At 51.4% G+C, this 14,859-nt stretch overlaps 1 protein-coding gene across 1 annotated transcript in view; it reads left to right on the plus strand.

The window, feature by feature from the left end:
• The window catches only part of LOC144951365 (parathyroid hormone/parathyroid hormone-related peptide receptor-like), a 69,990-nt gene that overhangs the window by 11,631 nt on the left and 43,500 nt on the right, over positions 1-14,859 (plus strand). The window contains 4 exon segments of the mRNA XM_078881590.1: positions 7,106-7,214; positions 9,430-9,540; positions 11,027-11,154; positions 11,879-11,973. Of these exon segments, the coding sequence (XP_078737716.1) occupies positions 7,106-7,214; positions 9,430-9,540; positions 11,027-11,154; positions 11,879-11,973 (443 nt within the window).

The raw sequence follows: 14,859 nt of genomic DNA on the forward strand, positions 1-14,859 counted from the left end.
TCAAGGCGCTCTACACGTGCTGTGTCAAGGCGCTCTACACGTGCCGTGTCAAGGCGTTCTACACGTGCTGTGTCAAGGCGCTCTACACGTGCTGTGTCAAGGCGCTCTACACGTGCTGTGTCAAGGCGCTCTACACGTGCTGTGTCAAGGCGCTCTACACGTGGCTGTGTCAAGGCGCTCTACACATGGCTATGTCAAGGCGCTCTACACGTGCTGAGTCAAGGCGCTCTACACGTGCCGTGTCAAGGCACTCTACACGTGCCGTGTCAAGGCGCTCTACACGTGCTGTGTCAAGGCGCTCTACACGTGCTGTGTCAAGGCGCTCTACACGTGCTGTGTCAAGGCGCTCTACACGTGCCGTGTCAAGGCGCTCTACACGTGCCGTGTCAAGGCGCTCTACACGTGCTGTGTCAAGGCGCTCTACACGTGCTGTGTCAAGGCGCTCTACACGTGCCGTGTCAAGGCACTCTACACGTGCCGTGTCAAGGCGCTCTACACGTGCCGTGTCAAGGCGCTCTACACGTGCTGTGTCAAGGCGCTCTACACGTGCTGTGTCAAGGCGCTCTACACGTGCCGTGTCAAGGCACTCTACACGTGCCGTGTCAAGGCGCTCTACACGTGCCGTGTCAAGGCGCTCTACACGTGCTGTGTCAAGGTGCTCTACACGTGCTGTGTCAAGGCGCTCTACACGTGCTGTGTCAAGGCGCTCTACACGTGCTGTGTCAAGGCGCTCTACACGTGCTGTGTCAAGGCGCTCTACACGTGGCTGTGTCAAGGCGCTCTACACGTGCTGTGTCAAGGCGCTCTACACGTGGCTGTGTCAAGGCGCTCTACACGTGCTGTGTCAAGGCGCTCTACACGTGCTGTGTCAAGGCGCTCTACACGTGGCTGTGTCAAGGCGCTCTACACGTGCTGTGTCAAGGCGCTCTACACGTGCTGTGTCAAGGCGCTCTACACGTGCCGTGTCAAGGCGTTCTACACGTGCTGTGTCAAGGCGCTCTACACGTGCTGTGTCAAGGCGCTCTACACGTGCTGTGTCAAGGCGCTCTACACGTGCTGTGTCAAGGCGCTCTACACGTGGCTGTGTCAAGGCGCTCTACACATGGCTATGTCAAGGCGCTCTACACGTGCTGAGTCAAGGCGCTCTACACGTGCCGTGTCAAGGCACTCTACACGTGCCGTGTCAAGGCGCTCTACACGTGCTGTGTCAAGGCGCTCTACACGTGCTGTGTCAAGGCGCTCTACACGTGCTGTGTCAAGGCGCTCTACACGTGCCGTGTCAAGGCGCTCTACACGTGCCGTGTCAAGGCGCTCTACACGTGCCGTGTCAAGGCGCTCTACACGTGCTGTGTCAAGGCGCTCTACACGTGCCGTGTCAAGGCACTCTACACGTGCCGTGTCAAGGCGCTCTACACGTGCCGTGTCAAGGCGCTCTACACGTGCTGTGTCAAGGCGCTCTACACGTGCTGTGTCAAGGCGCTCTACACGTGCCGTGTCAAGGCACTCTACACGTGCCGTGTCAAGGCGCTCTACACGTGCTGTGTCAAGGCGCTCTACACGTGCTGTGTCAAGGTGCTCTACACGTGCTGTGTCAAGGCGCTCTACACGTGCTGTGTCAAGGCGCTCTACACGTGCTGTGTCAAGGCGCTCTACACGTGCTGTGTCAAGGCGCTCTACACGTGGCTGTGTCAAGGCGCTCTACACGTGCTGTGTCAAGGCGCTCTACACGTGCTGTGTCAAGGCGCTCTACACGTGGCTGTGTCAAGGCGCTCTACACGTGCTGTGTCAAGGCGCTCTACACGTGCTGTGTCAAGGCGCTCTACACGTGCTGTGTCAAGGCGCTCTACACGTGCTGTGTCAAGGCGCTCTACACGTGCTGTGTCAAGGCGCTCTACACGTGGCTGTGTCAAGGCGCTCTACACGTGCTGTGTCAAGGCGCTCTACACGTGCTGTGTCAAGGCGCTCTACACGTGGCTGTGTCAAGGCGCTCTACACGTGGCTGTGTCAAGGTGCTCTACAAATGGTTGTGTCAAGGCGCTGCCTTCCCGGGACCAGGCGACCTACCGGACACAAAATGGAGAGACCATTTCTCTCCTCTCATTGCGGCCGCCCCTCAGTGGAAACAAACGTACAAGTCTCCCCCTGTAGCCAAACGCTGCGGTGACCTCCAGTGGAGGTTGGCACACTGCACGTTGCCATCGGCCGTGTGGCTCAGCCGAATCTCTTGCCAGGGGTAACAGACTTGTGCATTTCCTGCGGTGCCAGGGAGGATCTGCCCCACCAATACTTACACTGCCAGCGGCTCAAACCAATGTTCCGCCTTTTGGGGGACATCTTCAGGAAACTGAGGGTGCCCTTCTACAACAGCAGCTTCGTATATGGGGTGGTGCCTTACCTGGCTAACAAGCGCCATGACCTCGCCAGCTTCGCCTGCGCGCAAGCGAAGATGGCGGTGTACAGAACGAGGAAAACGATGCTGGAGGGTGATACTGACGGTTGCTCTGTGCTTCCGGTGTTCAGAGGCCTGCTTAAGGCGCGGCTCCGGCTGGAGCACGCCGCGTACCACACACACGTCGGTGATGTGCAGCGCGTATTCTTCGAACGCTGGGGAGCCGGAAAGGCCCTCTGCACCAGCGTGGACGGCACCCTCGTGGTGTTCACCTTCTGAAGCGCTCGCTCGTCACCGTGGCGTGCGCGATGACACCACAACCACGTGAATTTTTTCTTTTGTGTTGTGTGCGGTGCTTTCAGCACCACGACACGTGGTTTTGTAACGATATGTAACGTTTGTTTTCTTTCGTTTGCTGGTGACTGTTTTTCATATTGAAATCGCCTCCGGTGCTTTTGCTGCTGGCGCCAATAAAAGTTGTTTAAAAGTCAAAAGTCTCACATTCACTCTCTCACACTCTCTCTCTCACACACTCACTCTCTCACTCTCTCTCTCACTCTCTCACGACTCACTCTTTCTCACTCTCACCCTCTCTCTCACTCTCTCACACTCTCTCACACTCACTCTCACCCTCTCTCACACTCTCTCACTCTCTCACACTCTCTCACTCTCTCACACTCTCTCTCACTCTCTCACTCACCCTCACTCACTCTCACACTCTCACACTCTCTCACACTCTCACACACTCACTCTCTCACGACTCACTCATTCTCTCACTCCTCTCTCACTCTCTCTCACTCTCTCACTCTCTCACACTCTCTCACGACTCACTCTCACTCCTCTCTCACTCTCTCCCACTCTCTCACACTCTCTCACGACTCACTCTCTCTCTCACTCTCTCACCCTCACTCACTCTTACACTCTCACACTCTCTCACACTCTCACACACTCACTCTCTCACGACTCACTCATTCTCTCACTCCTCTCTCACACTCTCTCACTCTCTCTCACTCTCTCACTCTCTCACTCTCTCACACTCTCTCACGACTCACTCTCTCACTCTCTCACTCTCTCTCACTCTCTCACTCTCTCACACTCTCTCACGACTCACTCTCACTCCTCTCTCACTCTCTCCCACTCTCTCACACTCTCTCACGACTCACTCTCTCACTCTCTCACTCTCTCACTCACTCTCACCCTCACTCACTCTCTCACTCTCTCACTCACTCTCACCCTCACTCACTCTCTCCCACTCTCCCACTCTCTCACACTCTCTCACGACTCACTCTCTCACTCTCTCACTCTCTCACTCACTTTCACCCTCACTCACTCTCACCCTCACTCACTCTCACCCTCACTCACTCTCTCCCACTCTCTCCCACTCTCTCACACTCTCTCACGACTCACTCTCTCTCTCACTCTCTCACCCTCACTCACTCTTACACTCTCACACTCTCTCACACTCTCACACACTCACTCTCTCACGACTCACTCATTCTCTCACTCCTCTCTCACTCTCTCACTCTCTCACACTCTCTCACGACTCACTCTCACTCCTCTCTCACTCTCTCCCACTCTCTCACACTCTCTCACGACTCACTCTCACTCCTCTCTCACTCTCTCCCACTCTCTCACACTCTCTCACGACTCACTCTCTCTCTCACTCTCTCACCCTCACTCACTCTTACACTCTCACACTCTCTCACACTCTCACACACTCACTCTCTCACGACTCACTCATTCTCTCACTCCTCTCTCACACTCTCTCACTCTCTCACGACTCACTCTCACTCCTCTCTCACTCTCTCCCACTCTCTCACACTCTCTCACGACTCACTCTCACTCCTCTCTCACTCTCTCCCACTCTCTCACACTCTCTCACGACTCACTCTCTCTCTCACTCTCTCACCCTCACTCACTCTTACACTCTCACACTCTCTCACACTCTCACACACTCACTCTCTCACGACTCACTCATTCTCTCACTCCTCTCTCACTCTCTCCCACTCTCTCACACTCTCTCACGACTCACTCTCACTCCTCTCTCACTCTCTCCCACTCTCTCACACTCTCTCACGACTCACTCTCTCTCTCACTCTCTCACCCTCACTCACTCTTACACTCTCACACTCTCTCACACTCTCACACACTCACTCTCTCACGACTCACTCATTCTCTCACTCCTCTCTCACACTCTCTCACTCTCTCTCACTCTCTCACTCTCTCACACTCTCTCACGACTCACTCTCACTCCTCTCTCACTCTCTCCCACTCTCTCACACTCTCTCACGACTCACTCTCACTCCTCTCTCACTCTCTCCCACTCTCTCACACTCTCTCACGACTCACTCTCTCTCTCACTCTCTCACCCTCACTCACTCTTACACTCTCACACTCTCTCACACTCTCACACACTCACTCTCTCACGACTCACTCATTCTCTCACTCCTCTCTCACTCTCTCTCACTCTCTCACACTCTCTCACGACTCACTCTCTCACTCTCTCACTCTCTCACTCACTCTCACCCTCACTCACTCTCACTCTCTCACTCACTCTCACCCTCACTCACTCTCTCCCACTCTCTCCCACTCTCTCACACTCTCTCACGACTCACTCTCTCTCTCACTCTCTCACCCTCACTCACTCTTACACTCTCACACTCTCTCACACTCTCACACACTCACTCTCTCACGACTCACTCATTCTCTCACTCCTCTCTCACTCTCTCTCACTCTCTCACACTCTCTCACGACTCACTCTCACTCTCTCACACTCTCTCACTCACTCTCACCCTCACTCACTCTCTCCCACTCTCTCACACTCTCTCACGACTCACTCTCTCTCTCACTCTCTCACCCTCACTCACTCTTACACTCTCACACTCTCTCACACTCTCACACACTCACTCTCTCACGACTCACTCATTCTCTCACTCCTCTCTCACTCTCTCTCACTCTCTCACTCTCTCACACTCTCTCACGACTCACTCTCACTCCTCTCTCACTCTCTCCCACTCTCTCACACTCTCTCACGACTCACTCTCTCTCTCACTCTCTCACCCTCACTCACTCTTACACTCTCACACTCTCTCACACTCTCACACACTCACTCTCTCACGACTCACTCATTCTCTCACTCCTCTCTCACACTCTCTCACTCTCTCTCACTCTCTCACTCTCTCACACTCTCTCACGACTCACTCTCACTCCTCTCTCACTCTCTCTCACTCTCTCACACTCTCTCACGACTCACTCTCTCACTCTCTCACTCTCTCACTCACTCACTCACTCTCACCCTCACTCACTCTCTCCCACTCTCTCACACTCTCTCACGACTCACTCTCTCACTCTCTCACTCTCTCACTCACTCTCACCCTCACTCACTCTCACCCTCACTCACTCTCACCCTCACTCACTCTCACCCTCACTCACTCTCACCCTCACTCACTCTCTCCCACTCTCTCCCACTCTCTCACACTCTCTCACGACTCACTCTCTCTCTCACTCTCTCACCCTCACTCACTCTTACACTCTCACACTCTCACACACTCACTCTCTCACGACTCACTCATTCTCTCACTCCTCTCTCACACTCTCTCACTCTCTCACACTCTCTCACGACTCACTCTCACTCCTCTCTCACTCTCTCACACTCTCTCACGACTCACTCTCACTCCTCTCTCACTCTCTCCCACTCACTCACACTCTCTCACGACTCACTCTCTCTCTCACTCTCTCACCCTCACTCACTCTTACACTCTCACACTCTCTCACACTCTCACACACTCACTCTCTCACGACTCACTCATTCTCTCACTCCTCTCTCACACTCTCTCACTCTCTCTCACTCTCTCACTCTCTCACACTCTCTCACGACTCACTCTCACTCCTCTCTCACTCTCTCCCACTCTCTCACACTCTCTCACGACTCACTCTCTCACTCTCTCACTCTCTCACTCACTCTCACCCTCACTCACTCTCTCACTCTCTCACTCACTCTCACCCTCACTCACTCTCTCCCACTCTCCCACTCTCTCACACTCTCTCACGACTCACTCTCTCACTCTCTCACTCTCTCACTCACTCTCACCCTCACTCACTCTCACCCTCACTCACTCTCACCCTCACTCACTCTCTCCCACTCTCTCCCACTCTCTCACACTCTCTCACGACTCACTCTCTCTCTCTCACTCTCTCACCCTCACTCACTCTTACACTCTCACACTCTCTCACACTCTCACACACTCACTCTCTCACGACTCACTCATTCTCTCACTCCTCTCTCACTCTCTCTCACTCTCTCACTCTCTCACACTCTCTCACGACTCACTCTCTCACTCTCTCACTCTCTCACTCACTCTCACCCTCACTCTCTCTCACTCTCTCACACTCTCTCACGACTCACTCTCTCCCACTCTCTCACTCTCTCACTCTCTCACTCTCTCACGACTCACTCTCACTCCTCTCTCACTCTCTCCCACTCTCTCACACTCTCTCACGACTCACTCTCTCACTCTCTCACTCTCTCACTCTCTCACTCACTCTCACCCTCACTCACTCTCTCCCACTCTCCCACTCTCTCACACTCTCCCACTCTCTCTCACTCTCTCACTCTCTCACTCTCTCACTCACTCTCACCCTCACTCACTCTCACCCTCACTCACTCTCACCCTCACTCTCTCCCACTCTCTCCCACTCCCTCCGACACTTCCGTAGGTGGACGCCGACGACGTGCTGACGAGGGAAGAGCAGATCTCCATCCTGTTGGGCGCCTGGAGGAGATGCGAGCAGCGCATGAACTCGACGGGCGGCTCCACGGCGTCAGGTGAAGTCGGCGGAGTGAGGACTCATCTCCATCCGTTGCCATCTGTACAGGGTTTAAAAGGGAGGGGGGGGGGCAGTCGGTGGTGGCAGGGTTAGCCCCTCGCTCCGGATGTGTTCCTCTTGCCTATCGCCCGGCTCTTTCCCTCCCACGTGACATCAACGAAAGGCCTCTTGAACTATAATAATAGTTCAATTTATAACGCGCGCAAATTTGCGGGCGTGGTGGCCGCAACTCAGAGGCCGAAAGAAAAGGCGCTGCGCTCAACTTCACGTAGCAGGAGGCTGCTGAAAGGAATGGGCTCCCCTTAGACTCAACGTGGATATCTGGGTGGTATTAATTTTAATTACGATGATGATAATGATCGTTGTTGTGAAAATAGTGTGGTCCCAATTAGCATTATTATAATAGTATGGTGATAATACTCATTATTATGATAACAGTATGATGAAAATGATCATTAGTATGATAAGATTATGATGATACTTATTATTTATATGATAACAACATTATAATAATGATAATTAGTATAATAACAGTATTATGATAAATATTATGATAGTTAAAGGTACAGACACAGCCCTGCTGGAGGAAAAGCTCAAGAGAGCCCCTGTAGTGGAGGCTATTTGGCCTACTCTTCCAATGCTGGCAACCCATCTTGGACGAGGTGGGAATACCCACAGCCTACCCCACCACACACACAACGCGGCTGTCGGGAACCCGTTACTCCTGCAGGGTGGACAGAGGCAGCGGTGATTTGAGACAATGATTTAAGACAATGTTTTAGGACAATGATTTAAGACAATGATTTAAGACAATGATTTTAGACAATGATTTAAGACAATGATTTAAGACAATTATTTAAGACAATGATTTAAGACAATTAATTAAAACAATGATTTAAGACAATGATTTAAGACTGATTTAAGACAATTATTTAAGACAATTATTTAAGACAATGATTTAAGACAATGATTTAAGACAATGATTTAAGACTGATTTAAGACAATTATTTAAGACAATGATTTGAAACAATGATTTAAGACAATGATTTAAGACAATGATTTAAGACAATGATTTAAGACAATGCTTTAAGACAATGATTTAAGACAATGATTTAAGACAATGATTTAAAACAATGATTTAAGACAATGATTTAAAACAATGATTTAAAACAATGATTTAAGACAATGATTTGAGACAATGATTTAAGACAATGATTTAAGACAATAATTTAAGACAATGATTTAAGACAATGATTTTAGACAATGATTTAAGACAATGATTTAAGACAATTATTTAAAACAATGATTTAAAACAATGATTTAAGACAATTATTTAAAACAATGATTTAAGACAATGATTTAAGACTGATTTAAGACAATGATTTAAAACAATGAATTTAAAACAATGCTTTAAAACAATTGGCACCTTTGGCACCATTGGCACCATTGGCACCATTGGCACCATTGCCACCATTGCCACCATTGCCATCATTGCCATTATTGGCACCTTTGGCACCGTTTCCACCATTGCCACCATTGCCACCATTGCCACCATTGGCACCTTTGGCATCATTGGCATCATTGGCATCGATGGCAACAGCTCTGTTATTCACCTGAGGACGGCTGCTTGCGTTGTGGCCGAAACGTCGTGAGAATTTTATTATGTTTTATTTGTATTATTTTATTATTTCCCTTCTACGTGACTTTACCGAAAGAACCAAGAAGACCACTGGCACCGTCAACGTGCTCGTTATATCGAGACGCTGCGTTATTTTGAACTCGGGTGAAATATCGCGATTGTTGTCATCATTACTGTAACTTGAAATGTTGATGTTTCTCGGGCAAACCATTTTACCATTTGCGTTTTTTGTGCCTTATTTGCAACGCGTTCTTTAATCATGATCCTCACTTTAGTGAAATATTTAAAAGATAACTTTGTAACACACTTTACGTGATTTGTTTCCATTTATTAAAAAAAATTAAATTCTCGCGACCTGTTATGTTGCGTTTGCCAGGGAAACCGATGCTTTTGGTCGATGACCACCCCGATTCAAGTGCCATCTTCGCTCACAGGGTAACGTCAAAATCAACTGAAACTTTACTGAACAGAAACGGTTGTTGGCATCGAAGTCCCTCGTTTGGCGATTTAACCGCGAGCCGCATGATTCAATTTGCGGGATCTTTCTTGTGCCGCGCATCTTTTGCCTCCGCAGATCGCCACTGTTCCCCGGAATGGGACGGGATTATTTGCTGGCCCGCGGGAACTCTTGGAAGCCTCGTGTCGGTGCATTGCCCCGAATACATCTACGACTTCAATCACCAGGGTACGAGCGAGTGAGTCCGCGAGTGAGCTTGTGAGAGAGTGAGTCAGTGAGTGAGCCTGTGAGAGAGTGAGTCAGTGAGCGAGCCAGTGAGTGAGCCAGTGAGTGAGCGAGTGAGAGAGTGAGTGAGAGGGTGAGCCAGTGAAAGAGTGAGTGAGCCAGTGAGCCAGTGAGAGAGTGAGTGAGTGAGCGAGCCAGTGAGAGAGTGAGTGAGCGAGCGAGCGAGTGAGAGAGCCAGTCAGTGAGAGAGTGAGTCAGTGAGTGAGAGAGCCAGTCAGTGAGAGAGTGAGTCAGTGAGTGAGAGAGTGAGTGAGTGAGAGAGTGAGCCAGTGAACGAGTGCCGTGTGTCTATTTATAGGCTGGAGCGTTCTTTCGGGGATTTCTCAAACTCGTTGTTTTTCTTTCAAGCTGACAAATATTCCCACTCTGGATATATTTATTTTGCACGGCGTTGATGCACTTAAGGCGGTCTTCCCTCCCTCCTCCTCCTCCTCACCCCTTTAATTGATGGATGTTTGTTGACTGGTTGTTGTTGACGTCTGTTGTTTATTGTTTTTGCCACGTGCATTACCATCCGATCGCTGTCCGTGTCTAAGATGACATTTTACTGCTTCACCTGGGCAACCCAGAGGAGTAGGGCGGGGGGGGGGGGCGGGGGGGGGTGAAAGGGGAAATTGCCCCCCAGGCCTCACGCTCGCAAGAGGCAGAGAGAGAAGCGGGGGGGGTAGGGGCCCGGTGGGATGGAGGGGGGGGGGCACTTGGGGGGGGGGGGTGTCAGACGGGGGGGTCACGTGGCATCGCAGTGAACATGGAACGCACGATCTGACCCCAACATCAACTACGAATCGGTTTGTTTAATCGGTTAATGATCTTAATTTTTCTTCCTAATTTCATTCTTATTCATCTCATTCTTGTTCATCTCATTCTTATTCATCTCATTCTTATTTATCTCATTCTTTTCCATTTCATTGTTCTTCATCTCATTATTCTCAACTTGTTTTAAATTAATTTAATTCTTTATCCAATTCCTATTGTCTTTCCTCTTCATCTAATTCTTCTTAAACTAATTTTTCATCTCATTCTTTTTCATCTCATTCTCTAACTCATTCTCCTTCATCTCATTCTTCTTCATCTCACTCTTCTTCATCTAATTCTCATTCAACTCATTCTCCTTCATCTCATTCTTCAACACCCTCTGCTCATTCTCCTTCATCTCATTCTTCTTCAACTCATTCTTATTCAGCTCTTTTTTCTCCATCTCCTTCTTTATCTCCGTCACCTCATTCTTCAACTCATTTTTCTCCAACTCATTCTTGTTCAACTCATTTTTCTTTATCTTATTCCTCATCTCATTCTCCTTCAACTCACTCTCCTTCATCTCATTCTCCTTCATCTCATTCTCCTTCATCTCATTCCTCCCCATCTCCTTCTCCACCACCACCATCATCATCCGCTCGACGAACGTCCCCGCCCCCCCCCCCCCCACCAGGCATGGCTCACCGCCACTGCACCGCCAACGGCTCGTGGCTCTTTGTCGCCGGTGGCGTCAACAAGACGTGGGCCAACTACTCCGAGTGCGCACAGTTCCTGCGGCCTGAGCTGCACATGCGGACCAAGGTTCGGCGACCCGAACCCCACGGGGAGCTTACCGGGACGGTCGCTCGCTCGCCCCCTCGCCGAAGCCGCTGCCGCGCCCGTCGAAACTTTCTCTCGCGCCGTGCCGGTCGGATGGCGTGGCGTGCGTGCGTTGAACTTCTTTCGCGCCGTACGTAGCTGGCCGTAGCTAATCGGAGGTGCGGTGTGTGTACGTGCGTTGAACTTTTTTCGCACCGTATCTAGCCGACCGTAGCCAATCGGAGGTGTGCGGTGTGTGTATGTGCGTTGAACTTTTTTGCGCGCCGTACGTAGCCGACCGTAGCTAATCGGAGGTGCGGTGTGTGTACGTGCGTTGAACTTCTTTCGCGCCGTTCGTAGCCGACCGTAGCCAATCGGAGGTGTGCGGTGTGTGTATGTGCGTTGAACTTTTTTGCGCGCCATACGTAGCCGACCGTAGCCAATCGGAGGTGTGCGGTGTGTGTATGTGCGTTGAACTTCTTTCGCGCCGTACGTAGCCGACCGTAGCCAATCGGAGGTGCGGTGTGTGTACGTGCGTTGAACTTTTTTGCGCGCCGTACGTAGCCAACCGTGCCAATCGCAGATGTGAACATCGTTTTGCCGGAGAGACAAAGGCGGGCGGGGCGGGCGTGTGCGGTGCCGGCCTTTGCTCGCTGACGGCACTCTGCCCCCCCCCCCCAGCGGGTCTGTCGGCGGTGCCGGTGATCTGTGTCCGTCTCGCACACAGGACGTGTTTGAGCGGCTCTACGTGATGTACACCGTGGGCTACTCCGTGTCCGTCAGCTCCCTGTCCGTGGCAGTCTTCGTCCTCGGATACTTCAAGTGAGGCGACGCGATTCCCCCCGTTACGCTTTCTCCCCCCCCCCCCTCTCTCTCTCTCTCTGTCTCTCGTAATAATTATTCACTATTCGGGCAAATCGCCCGATGATGCAGGATGTTATTACCAGCGCAAATGCTACGGTGCTTTTATTTTCAAAATGGAAATATGGTTTTGGGGGGGGTTGGGAGGACAGAGCTTTGTGACGTCATATTTGAGGGGGGGGGGGGGTTCTGACTTTTTGTGACGCCGTGTGACTATGGGGAGGGTTTGGGTCAAAAATCCTACAAAATCACGTGACGTCATTTATGGACGGCCCCTAAATGCTTTCAAGCTATCAATTCCGGATTTGAAGCTTTCGTGACTGCAAGGATTCATATTCTTAGGGGTTTTTTTCGGAAAAGTCACGTAGGTAAAACATTTTAATTAATAAAAGTAAAATAAAATAAAACAAAATAAAAAATCACGACGTTTCGGAAGACGGAGGCTTGTGTTGCTTCCGAAACGTCGTGATTTTTTATTTTGTTTAATTTTATTTTACTTTTATTAATTTACATTTTTTACCTACGTGACTTTACCGAAAAAACCTAAGAATATCAATTCCGGTTCATTGATTCTGCACTTGCTCTATTACTATAGTACTATACCGCCTTAAACTTTTATGAACGACTGGGTGTTTAAGGTTAGCGATTTGTCGTATTATCTGGCTGTATAGCAAATGAAAAAATACAATTACTTTATCATTGTAGTGCGTATTTAACGTGGCGCTGCACTCTGATGTTGTCTATTTAATTAAGTCGAACGTGGTGGGGGGGGGGGGGCAGAACTTTGTGACGTCATATTTGAGGGGGGGGGTCTGACTTTTTGTGACGCCGTGTGACGAGGGGGGGGGGGGGGTCAAAAATCGTCCAAAATCATCATCATGAAAACCCAGAGGAACCGGAGAAAAATCCACGCGACCACGGGGAGAGAGAGACACGCAAACTCCACATCTACAGCAGCAGGCGTCAGGGTCGGGATCGAACCACGACCTCCTGCATACCAGGCGAGGTAGTTAACATCTCACCACGGGGAGAGAGACACGCAAACTCCAAATATACAGCAGCAGGCGTCAGGGTTGGTGATCCAACCCACGACCTCCTGCATAGCAGGCGAGGTAGTTAACATCTCCTAGCCACCGTGGTGATGATGATGATGAGAGAGACACGCAAACTCCAAATATACAGCAGCAGGCGTCAGGGTCGGAATCGAACTCACGACCTCCTGTACACCAGGCGAGGTTGTTAACATCTCATAGCCAACGTGATGATGATGAGAAAGAGACACGCAGATTCCAAATATACGGGTGGGGCTGGGTGGGGGGTGGAAGGGGTGGGGCTGGGTGGGGTTGGAGGGGTGGGGCTGGGTGGGTGATGCTGGGTGGGGGGGTGGAGGGGGTGGGGCTGGGTGTGGGGAGGGTGGGGGCTGGGTGGGGGGGTGGGAAGGGGTGGGGCTGGGGTGGGGGAGGGGTGGGGCTGGGGTGGGGGGGTGGGAGGGGTGGGGCTGGGTGGGGAGGGTGGGGCTGGGGTGGCGGGTTGGAGGGATGGGGCTGGGTGGGGAGGGGCTGGTCACCCCGTGGTGCCCTTATAAAACTCAACGTTTAACCTACTCACGCCGGCTTGTGCCCGCCCTCACAGTCGGCCATATTTTGCGGAATACACCACGCCGCCGTTGACCCTGGCCATTGACCGAGCAACCCAACGTTCCTACCAGCTCCCTCCTCGTAGGACAATGTGTTTTTAGTTTTCTGCGCTGTTATTGGTTTGAAGCTTTCGTGACTGCAGGGATCCATACTCTTAGTTTTTTCGGTAAAGTCACGTAGGTAAAAAATGAAATAAAAATTAATCACTTGATACAGCAAATCTGGCTGTGACGGTCCCAACCTAATGACGGAGACTTGTGTTGCCTCCGAAACGTCGTGAATTTTATTATTTTATTTTTATTAATTTTATTTTCATTTTTTACCTACGTGACTTTACCGAAAAAAACTACGAGTATATTTACCGAAAGAACCAAAGACTATGCACTATTATTATCATTATAAAACGCAGAGCAGCGGCAAAGCAAGATCAACGTTTCCTTCTCTCTCTCTCCCTTCTACCGAACGAAGTTGGAGCGAAAATAAATCAAGTGTTTTCTTTGCTCGGAGGAATGAGGAGGCCCTCCCGAGGCTCCGGGAGGGAGGGAGTCGGGAGGACCCGAGCGGTCCCCTAGGCAATTGGCGGAATTGTTTGGGATGAAAACGGCTCAGTGGTGGTCTCTCCGGATGTCCAGTGGGGTGGGGGGGGAGGAGGGGCAAAGGGAGGGGGGACAAGAGAAGTTCCGATTACAGAACCGCTCTTTGCCGGGTCGTGGTTCTCCGCACGGCAGTGCCGGTCACGTGGACCCTCCTCAGTCGGCGCTTCCCCCCCCCCCGTTCCCTGCCCCTCTCATCTTGCACCCCCCCCCCGTTCCCTGCCCCTCTCATCTTGCACCCCCCCCCCCGGCTCCCCCCCCCCGCACCCTCTTGCCCCCCCCCCTCGACCGCGGATCCAGCGCAAACGCGTGGGCGGTGCTCGTCATTCAACGAAACGCGTGCGCGCCACCCCCCCCCCCGATCGATCTTCATTTTAGCACGTTCCCAATATTCCAGGGGGGGGGGGGTGGAGATGCGTGGAATCGACCAGCAACGTCGGAACAACTGCTGCCATATTTTGGCACACACACTCCACCACTCACTCCACCACTCACTCACTCCACCACTTACTCCACCACTCACTCCACCACTCACTCCACCACACACACTTCCCTACAAACTACCCACACACTACCCACACACTCCACCACACACTCCACCACACACTCCACCACAC

The sequence above is a fragment of the Lampetra fluviatilis genome, chromosome 62, assembly GCF_964198595.1.
Source record: "Lampetra fluviatilis chromosome 62, kcLamFluv1.1, whole genome shotgun sequence".
Classification (NCBI taxonomy): Eukaryota; Metazoa; Chordata; class Hyperoartia; order Petromyzontiformes; family Petromyzontidae; genus Lampetra; species Lampetra fluviatilis.